The 10260-nt window shown below is 46.4% G+C and overlaps 2 protein-coding genes across 13 annotated transcripts in view; one reads left to right on the forward strand and one right to left on the reverse strand.

Annotated features, from left to right (window-relative positions):
* The window catches only part of MTMR3 (myotubularin related protein 3), a 134029-nt gene that overhangs the window by 116854 nt on the left and 6915 nt on the right, over positions 1–10260 (forward strand). For all 12 annotated transcript variants that reach the window (XM_074391158.1, XM_074391159.1, XM_074391161.1 and 9 more), the window contains 5 exons: positions 1538–1733; positions 2556–2741; positions 5647–5817; positions 7041–7186; positions 8584–9985. In XM_074391158.1, the coding sequence (XP_074247259.1) occupies positions 1538–1733; positions 2556–2741; positions 5647–5817; positions 7041–7186; positions 8584–9985 (2101 nt within the window). The remainder of the gene's footprint in view (positions 1–1537; positions 1734–2555; positions 2742–5646; positions 5818–7040; positions 7187–8583; positions 9986–10260) is intronic.
* Positions 1–10260, reverse strand: part of LOC141582622 (uncharacterized) — a 77857-nt gene that overhangs the window by 1848 nt on the left and 65749 nt on the right. The gene's annotated exons all lie outside the window — the stretch shown is intronic.

A 10260-nucleotide genomic window follows, 5' to 3' on the forward strand; every position in this document is an offset into this window, starting at 1 on the left:
CTTCTGAGGAGTCACAGTCTGGTTGGTAATCCAAACAAATGCATATAAAACCAATACTTATGCACTGCATTGTTTTCTGTTTGCCTGGAAAGACCCCATCTCCTTAGACTATCTAAGAATTCATACTTATTCTACAAGGTTTAGTAGGCCTTTATAACCCTCCCAGAGTCCCCTTACAGAAGTGTTTATTCCTTCCTCCAACTCATTGTTTGAAAGGCTTGACTTGTGATTTTAACTACAAATCTGATCACATTTGGGAAAAATCAGAACTCTTTTTTTAGGGAGTGGGAGGGGTGAGGGAAATCACAAGAAACAAAATTTCAACACAGTTAAAAAAAAGTGTGATTAGCTTGTGATTGCTCCCCAGGGGCAGATAGCAAGGGCTGATATTCCTAAGGGTCTTTTTTTAAATTTTTAGACAGAGTCTCGCTCTGTTGCCCAGGCTGGAGTGCAGTGGCACAATCTCAGCTCACTGCAACCTCCACCCAGGTTTAAGTGATTCTCCTGCCTCAGCTTTCTGAGTAGCTGGGATAACAGGCACATGCTACCATACCCAGCTAAATTTTTTTGCTTTTTTTTTTTTTTTTTTTTCCCTGAGATGGAGTCTTACTCTATCTCCCAGGATGGAGTGCAGTGGTATGATCTTGGTTCCCTACAACCTCTACCTCCCGGGTTCAAGCAATTCTCCTGCCTCAGCCTCCCAAGTAGCTGGAATTACTGGCACCTGCCATCATGCCTGATTAATTTTTGTAGAGATAGGGTTTCACCATGTTGGCCAGGCTGTTCTTGAACTCCTGACCTCAGGTGATCCACCTGCCTTGGCCTCCCAGAGTGCTGGGATTACAGGCATGAGCCACTGCACCTGGCCCCTAAAGGTCTTTCAAAAAAAGGTTCTTCTAGATCCCTGCTGAATTCAGTCTCTGTTGAGCCCAGGAAAATTATGCGGCCATTGGGTGTACTAATTTGTGTGAGTATAAATCATCAGATTGGACCCATCTGGTTTTAGTCAGTAAACATTTACAGAGATAGGTGTTACAGTCTGGGTCATAGGCAGTGTTGTGTATACCATTCTTTTATATGGCATCCGGCTTATATCTCAAATATATTTGTATTCATGAGTTTTTCTTTACTTTTTTTTTTTTTTGGAGTACTTGTTGAACATAGTTACTGATCATTAAATATCTTGTTTTACATCTCAGAAGTGGCTACATTTCCTTCAGGAGAAGGTTTCAGAAAGAGCCACTTTTCTGAACTGAAAAATGTCAAATATTTTGTCTGGGAAATAATCCATATAGATTTTGGAACAAAAGGTGGTCCTATTAATTGCAGCTCCTGTTTCTAAGGCTCTTCTCTATTGTATAGTAGGGCTTGGGTCTCATCCTGACACATGCTTTATAAACACACAGGCTTTTTTGTTTTGGCAGTGTTATATTTGGAGAGAGAAATCTTTGGGAATTACTTTGTAATTTGACAAGCTTGAGCATGATGCAGTAAATCGTAAAAATCAGCATTTTCTAATCCCCTCCTGTTTTTATAGTTGGCTGTCAGCTCTTGAAAGCACAAAATGGCTCCATCACTTGTCTGTGCTGCTGAAATCAGCGCTTCTGGTAGTGCATGCTGTGGATCAGGATCAGCGGCCAGTGCTAGTGCACTGCTCAGATGGCTGGGACCGCACCCCCCAGATTGTGGCATTGGCTAAGCTCTTGCTGGACCCCTATTACCGAACCATAGAGGTGAGTGTATCCAGATGGTAGGAGTTAGCACTTGAGGATGAGTGGGGTGAGGGTCGGGGGGTAATACTCCACCCCTCAGGAGTGATATTACCAGTTTTGGGGGTGGTGATTAGGTTAAAGAAAGTGAAATTTCTGTTTTGATCATTTTTCCTTTAGATTATGAGCTAAATTGTGGTGGTTTCTCTTACAGTTCTTGCACCTCTTAAAATGGGGCAGATGATGGGTAACAAGGTATTGAGAATACAGCCATATTTTCCTTTCCAGTCTATCTACTTAGAAAACTTTCTAGCTACCTCAGGAAAATGAGGTGTCTGTAAAAGGATATTGGCACGCTAGCTATTACCACAGAGTGTCCTGTGGAGAAGCAGCTCTACTCTGAAATAACTATCTGTTGGGTTAAAGATGAAAGAAAAATCATAAAGGATCCTAAAATATATGCAAATACTTACTAAACCTGGGGTGTGGAAGGATTTTTACAAATTTGACTTTGTTAGTATAACACCAGAGGCAGACATGTTGAAAGAGAAATTGAGAGGAAAAGTGTGGTTTTTATACAGTGAGTTGAAGAGGCTAAAAATACAAACAGATTCAAGAAAGGCTTAGATAAACGCAGTTAGTACCATTTCAGTCATCATGGAATAGAGTTCAGGGAATTGGGAAATTTCCCTAAGTGTGTGCCTCATCAGGGATAGCACAAGGGCAGGGCGAGGTGGGCTTTCTGGGAGGCTGTTAGAGGGGATTGCTTTCTGTGACACCAGGCTCAGGATTGTCACAGTCTGGATAGTCTAGCACAATTGGTCTCTCCTGGGTGCTTCCCTGCAGGGTTTCCAGGTCCTCGTGGAAATGGAGTGGCTGGATTTTGGCCATAAATTTGCTGACCGGTGTGGTCATGGGGAGAACTCGGATGATCTGAATGAACGTTGCCCAGTGTTTCTGCAGTGGCTTGACTGTGTTCATCAGCTTCAGAGGCAATTTCCTTGCTCTTTTGAGTTCAATGAAGCATTCCTTGTGAGTTTTTTCATTTTGGGGACCTTCTCAATTTGAAGGAGGGTCAGTACAAATGTTAGTGGGCCAGTTCTCACATGAACCTGTACAGCCTCTTTAGAATTTAATAGAGGTGATTTTTTTCCTGTTTCTATTTTAAGTAAATAGTTTTACTATTTACTTTTCAAAAAGAGAAAATCCAGGTATACCAGGTTTGCATGAAGTCCTTGAGTTGTTTTAAACTTAGTTTTTGTTTTTGTTTTAAAGGGATGGTAGAAACCCTAAATAGCAATTAGAAATAGAAGCAATCAGAATGTCTGGACCATGCTTCCTCCAGTTCTTCTGCCAGACCCCCTATGTCTGTGCTGTGCTCTCTGCACCCTCTCCTTTGACGGAGGGTGCACTATCCTTGTCCTCTTCCAGCCCCTCTGTCCGGCTGCACACCAGCTCTCATTCCCTCTCATCTGCTGTGCTGGCTGGCCCCAGCATTTCTCCTCTCTGTCTTCTGCATCAGTATGTTTCCCTCTCTACCAGAGCATGACCTGCAGCATAAAAGTGTGGCATTGTGTCTCCCATCTTTTCAAAACCCATTCTTGGTCCTGCTTTTACCTCTAGCCATCATCCCATTTCTCTTGTTCCCCTTTACAGCAGAGCTCCTCAAGTTTTCTGTCCTTGCTATCTCAAATCCCTCTTTCCATTCTCTTAAACCCACTTCAATCAGGCATTCACCCCACCGCTTTACCAAAGCTGCTCTTGTTAAAATGACCAGTGACCTTCATGTCACTAATCCAGTGATGAGTTCTCAGTCTTCATCTCTTTTATCCATCATTACCATTTGACACAGTTTAACCAGTTCTTCCTTGAAATGCTCTCTTCAGTTGACTTGTAGCACTTCCTTGCTGTTAGTTGTCCTCTTAGCTCACTGGCTGGCTGTTTCTGCCTCCTTTCCTGATTTCTTTAAATCCCTCCAGTTTTTTTTTTCTTTTTTTTTTTTAAGGTAATGTCTCACTGTGTCTCCCAGGCTGGAGTGCAGCGGTATGATCATAATTCACTGCAGCCTCAACTTCGTGGGCTCAAGGGATTCTCCCACTTCAGCCTCCCCAGTAGCTGAGACCACAGGCACATGCCAATATGCCTGGCCAATTAAAAAAAATTTTTTTTTGTAAATAGACATGGAGTCTCACTGTGTTGCCCAGACTGGTCTCAAACCTCCCACCTTGGTCGCCCAAAGGATTACAGCTGTAAGCTGCCCCCCCCCAGTTCTAAATGTTGGGAAGCCTCATTGCTCAGCCTCCAGGCTGCTTCTCCATCTATACTTCTAAGTATTTCATTCATTCTAGTGGCTTTAATTGCCATCTATATGCTGATGAGTCCCACATTTATACACCTTCAGCTTAGACCTCTCCACTTCAGCCTCACATATCTAATATGGCTACTAGGTATCTCCACTTGGCTGTCTTAATGTTATTTCAGACTTAATAAATGCAAAACTTAATTATTTTTTGAGACAGCATCTGTCACCCAGACTGGAGTATAATGGCACAAACACAGCTTACTGCAGCCTTGAACTCCCAGAGTCAAGTGATCTTCTCACCTTAGCCTCCTGATTAGCTAGGACTGCAGGTGTGCACCACTGTGCCTGGCTGATATTTTTATTTTTATTTTTGTAGAAATGGGGTCTTGCTTTGTTGCCCAGGCACATCTAAAACAACTGGGGTCAAACAATATCCTTCTACCCCAGCCATGCAAAGCTGGTATTACAGGCATGAGTCACTGCACTTGTCCAAAACTTTATTCTTAATTTCTGTTTCCTCACTCTAAAACTTGATCTTCCAAAAGTCTCCTCTCTCACCATATGGCATTTCCATCTCTCCTTTTGTTTAGGGCAAAATTCTTTGTCATCCCCAAGTCTCTTCTTTCTTTTATCTTTCACATTCAGTCAGATTCCACAGCTCTGCTTTCAAAATATGTCTAAAACCTGATTATTTATTGCCACCTTTACTGGTACCAGACGGGTTCAAGCCACCATCATCTCCTACCCCAACTGAGTCATCCCAGCATAGAGTCTCTTCTAAAACATAAGACAGTCATTCCTTTGCTTAAAAACCTTTAGTTACATTTTACACAAAGTAAAAGCCAAAGTCCTTGAAGTGGCCTCCAGGGCCTTCCTAGAGGTTACCTTTCTAGGTTCATTTCCTACCATTCTCCTTCTTGTGCAATGTGCAATCTCCTTTAGTCACACTGGCCTCCTTGCTGCACCTCAGAAATTGCAAGCACGTGCTTACCTCAAGGCCATTGCACATGTGGTTGCCCCTGCCTGGAGTGCTTCCCCTCAGATAGCCACATGCCTGCTTCTTCATGTTCATTGGGTCCCACCCAGTGAGGCCATCCTGCACTGCCCCATACATGTCCTGTCCATCTCAGTCTGCCTCGTTCTCCATAGCACTGGTCACTCTTCACCTATGACTAGAGCAAGCTCCATTAGGGCAGAAGAGTTTTCTGGTCATTGCTGCATGTCCAGCATCTTAGTCATGTCTGGGGCATGTGAAATGCTCAATAATTTGTCGAATGAACAAGTAGTGTTATAAGTATCCTCTCAGCTCAGGCTTGAGGTGTACACTGACATGCTCCTGTACCCAGTTCATACGCTCTGGTGCTTGTGAGAGTGGCTGTTAATTCAGAATCTCAAACTGTTTATCAGGGAAGCTAAGAGGAATGAGAGTACCAGCAACCTCTCTTTGATTCAGTTGGTTGGGGTTGGGTCCTGGAATCGGTGGTGTGAGGAGGAGGCTACTGCATGGCTTACTGGGTTCCCCTGTCCTGACAGAATAAAGTGTTCTTAGGGATGTCAGGATAAGGTGGCTCAGCTGAGCTGACCTCTCAGAGAATGCATGCCTGATTGCTTAATTTGTGCTTCATTGGACTCCAGGTGAAACTGGTGCAGCATACCTATTCCTGCCTCTTTGGAACATTCCTGTGCAACAACGCCAAGGAGAGAGGGGAAAAGCATACTCAGGAACGGACATGTTCCGTGTGGTCGCTTCTTCGGGCAGGCAACAAGCCTTTCAAAAATCTACTGTATTCCTCTCAGTCAGAAGCCGTATGTATCCTTCAGCCTTTCCACTGTGGTCAGCAGAAGGAATTTGGGGTTGGTGACATATGAGAGCCTTTTTGAGTAGTGACTGTTTTTGTGAAGGCATATCTACTGGCTCTGGATGGACTGGTTCCATTTTCCCCCTATGATTCTGTCCTGAGGAAGACCTGCTTCTGATGATCTGATGTGTTTTTGATGACTACTTGCTGAGGGTGGTTTGGTTTAACACAGATCTCTACTTTGCCACCCTAGACATGAATCTTTTTTGGCTCTGCCTCCAGAGCCTATTTCTAGCATGTTTTATCTTATGGGAGAGGCACTTAAGTTGCTTCCTGATGTACTGATAGCTCAGAAAGAGCTGCCACCAGGCCCCCAGCACCCTCCCAGTGTCAGTAAGCAATGATATTCCCCATAGCTTCTGTCTCAGAGAAGGAACACAGAAACCTGTGTTTGACATTGGGATGTGTGTCTGACTGTGATTCTCTGCTCACATGAAGAGCTGGCAGGGCCTTTAAGACTTTGTTACCTAAAGGAATGAATGCCTTCTGTTAAGCAAAGAAAAGGAGGCATATAGACCTGTGTGTGAGTTTCATAGTAATGTTATCTTTGTCAGAATGCATCTTAAACTCTAAAGAAATGGAGGCTAATCAGAGTTTTTATTGATTTCCTGGACTAATTATATTACATAGTTCTCATTACATTTAAGTAGTCAAAGAAAAGATTTAAGCTGCTTGTCTCTCCCCTGCAATGTGCCTTCTGGGGAAGTAGAAAAATTTCCTTCTTTGCACATGATTAATTTAAATGAGCCTATAAAATGGGTATGACAGTGTCTCCTGAAGCCAAGCTTTTGTGCCAGCGGGATGGACAATCACCATGAAAGTGAGTAACAGAATGACTCACTTTCTTAGGCAGTAAAAGCAACAAATCAAGCCAGTGAAAGTCAGTCATTGAAGGTGACCTAAGAAATAACTATTAATGAGAAAGGGATCTAAAATAATCTTCTAGATTTTCATGCTCTCAAGAGGAAAATGTTGGCCATATAAAATGTCTAGTCCTGTACTGGTCCTCTTGGGATAGACCTGCATCCAGTGGTGCTGCCTCTTCGTGGAGATCCTGTCAGCCCTGTTGGGTATTCCAGCTGGGTACTCGCTCTTGATCCTCATTTCCAGATATCCTAGAAGACTCACTAGGACATATTTAAACTTGTGTCCTCCCCCTCCCCTCCTCAGGTGCTGTACCCTGTGTGCCATGTGCGTAACCTGATGCTGTGGAGTGCAGTGTACCTGCCCTGCCCATCCCCAACCACCCCTGTGGATGACAGCTGTGCGCCATACCCAGCACCAGGCACCAGCCCTGATGATACCCCCCTGAGCCGGTGAGCCCAGGGGTGATGCCACAGGCCTCACAGCCTGTGTGTGGGTATATTCCTGTGTGGGGGCATGTCCAGGGATGGTCAGAGATGATGATGTTATCTGGGTCCACAGCATCTTTCTTAGATGTCTGCAGTTTTTTTCAGGGAAGGTATAAGGATTTCTGGGTTACAAGGCTGTAAAAGCCTTGTTTCTGGGAGTTAGTTGGGCCCTGTTGCTTCATGGTTCTTTTGTATGCACCGAGTAGCTCCTCCGTGATAGAGCAAATCCTTTGGGTTTTCTGTGACCCCCTAGTTTGTGTTTTCCCCCCTGCTCTGCTCCTGCCTATTTACCATAATTTGTCTTCCAAGGCTTAAAAGGCAGATGCTGTCAGATAATAGAAAATTTACCTTTGGGCCATGCTTAGTGGCTGATGCCTGTAATCTTAGCATTTTGGGAGGCTGAGGCAGGAGGATTACTTGGGCCCAGGACTTCCAGACCAGCCTGGGCAACAGGTGAAACCCTGTTTCTACCCAAAATGCAAAACCTAGCCAAGTGTGGTAGCACATACCTGCAGTCCCAGCTACTTAGGAGGCTGAGGCAGGTGGATTGCTTGAGCCTGGGAGGTGGAGGTTGTTGCAGTGACCCAAGATCCACTGCATTCCAGCCTGGATAACAGAGCAAGACCTTGTCTCAAAAAAAAAAAAAAGCCTTTGTCACTTGAGAATTAGCTTTATTAAATTCAGAATGGTAGATAACACATTAATTTAAAATATTGTAATATTAAGAAACACCAGTGCTACTTTGCCATCCGCTGAGAAACACAGCAGCATCATGAAGAACGTCTTTTGAAAACAGCATTTGCAGGCCGGCCGCAGTGGCTCACGCCTGTAATCCCATCATTTTGGGAAGCCGAATGGGTGGATCACCTGAGGTTAGGAGTTCAAGACCAGCCTGGACAAAATGGTGAAACCCCCCCATCTCTACTAAAAAGACAAAAAAATTAGCCAGGCATAGTGGCACACACCTGTAGTCCCAGCTACTCAGGAGGCTGAGGCAGAATTGCTTGAACCTTGGGGGCAGATGTTGCAGTGAGCTCAGATTGCGCCACTGCGCTTCAGCCTGGGCAACAGAGTGAGGCTGTCTCAAAAAAAGAAAGAAACTAGCATTTGCCGTTAGCTCATTTGTATGTCTGGGGCCTAGGGTAGAGGCAGTGTGAGAGGAGATCTGCACACTAGGAGAAGGACTTGTTCAGGAGCTTGGCCGCTCCAGCAGTCTAGGCCTTGCTCCAGAGATGCTGCAGCTCCATGAGTAGCTGTAATGGACCCAATTATGAAACAACGGCTTGTTGAACCCTATTGTCTCTTACTTCCCTGGAAACACCTTCCAAGATTCTCATTTCTCCCAAATTCCTTTCCTTTAGGCTACCAAAGACTAGATCATTTGACAATCTGACCACAGCCTGTGACAACACAGTGCCTCTGGCCAGCCGGCGCTGCAGCGACCCCAGCCTGAACGAGAAGTGGCAGGAGCACCGGCGCTCGCTGGAGCTGAGCAGCCTGGCTGGCCCTGGAGAGGATCCCCTTTCTGCTGACAGCCTGGGGAAGCCCACCAGAGTGCCGGGGGGTGCTGAACTTTCTGTTGCAGCTGGAGTAGCTGAGGGGCAGATGGAGAACATCTTGCAGGAGGCCACCAAAGAGGAGAGTGGAGTAGAGGAGCCTGCTCACAGGGCAGGCACTGAGATGCAGGAGGGTAAAGAGGACTTCCTCTTAGAAAAGGAGAGCAGGAGGAAGACACTTGAGGCCTCAGCCGTTGGACTTCACCAAGACCCAGAACTGGGTGATGCTGCTCTGAAGAGCCATCTGGGCGTGAGCCTGCCTCTGTTTTCACAGGGTATTTCTGAACAGCAGGGTGGGCACAGTGTTCTCAGTTCTCTCCAGGTTCCCCCCAGGGGAGTGGATTTTCTGGAGGACCCTGTGGAGCAGTTTCGAACAGAGGAGATTACAGAGGTTAGGGAGGAAGCAGTTCTTCCAATCCCAGTAGATGCAAAGGTTGGCTATGGTACCTCACAGTTGCGTTCTCTGCTGTCTTCCCAAGTCCCTTTTGAGACCAGAGAACGAAACGTGGACAGTTCCACAGACATGTTGTTGGAAGATAAGGTGAAGTCAGAAAGTGGATCCCAAGGCCATCATAGACCTCGCCTTGTGAATAGTGGCAAGGACATGCTTCCCCAAACCATGGAACCCAGCCCTTCAGCGACAAGCATGCTCGAGAGGCCCCAAGTGGGATCTATGGTGCACAGGACTTCCCCTGGCAGCACTCTCAGCCTGACACGTTCCCCTTGTGCCTTGCCTTTAGCCGAATGTAAAGAGGGGCTTGTGTGCAACGGTGCCCCAGAGACTGAAAACAGGGCCTCAGAGCAGCCCCCAGGTCTTAGCACCCTCCAGAAGTACCCCACACCCAATGGGCAGTGCACCAATGGGGAGGCCGGTAGGAGCAAGGACTCACTGAGCCGTCAGCTGTCTGCTATGAGCTGCAGCTCTGCCCACCTACACTCGAGGAACTTGCACCACAAGTGGCTGCACAGCCACTCAGGGAGGCCATCTGTAACCAGCAGCCCCGACCAGCCTTCCCGCAGCCACCTGGACGATGACGGCATGCCAGTGTACACGGACACGATCCAACAGCGCCTGCGCCAGATTGAGTCAGGCCACCAGCAGGAAGTAGAAACCTTGAAGAAACAAGTCCAGGAGCTGAAGAGTCGCCTGGAGAGCCAGTACCTGACCAGCTCGCTACGCTTCAATGGAGACTTTGGGGATGAGGTGGTGAGTAGGCTGTGATATTCCTAGCTGCCCAAGGAGACAGGGCACACTGAGGCTGAGTGCCCTTGGTGCCCAGGGCATGGTGATTGGTACAGGTTGTTAAAGGATTGGAAAGGTCCAGAGTAGCCCAGCTACTAGGCTGGAGATGAGCCTCCGCCACAGTGATGGCAGCCTGCCTGTTTTCTGCTTTGCTTACTTTCCTCAGATGTCCTGTTGAGGCCGTTAGAGAGGAAGAGACTTAGCCTGCACTCCATGGTGGGTCAGACGGGATAACAAGT

Source organism: Saimiri boliviensis, chromosome 21 (genome assembly GCF_048565385.1).
Source record: "Saimiri boliviensis isolate mSaiBol1 chromosome 21, mSaiBol1.pri, whole genome shotgun sequence".
NCBI lineage: Eukaryota > Metazoa > Chordata > Mammalia > Primates > Cebidae > Saimiri > Saimiri boliviensis.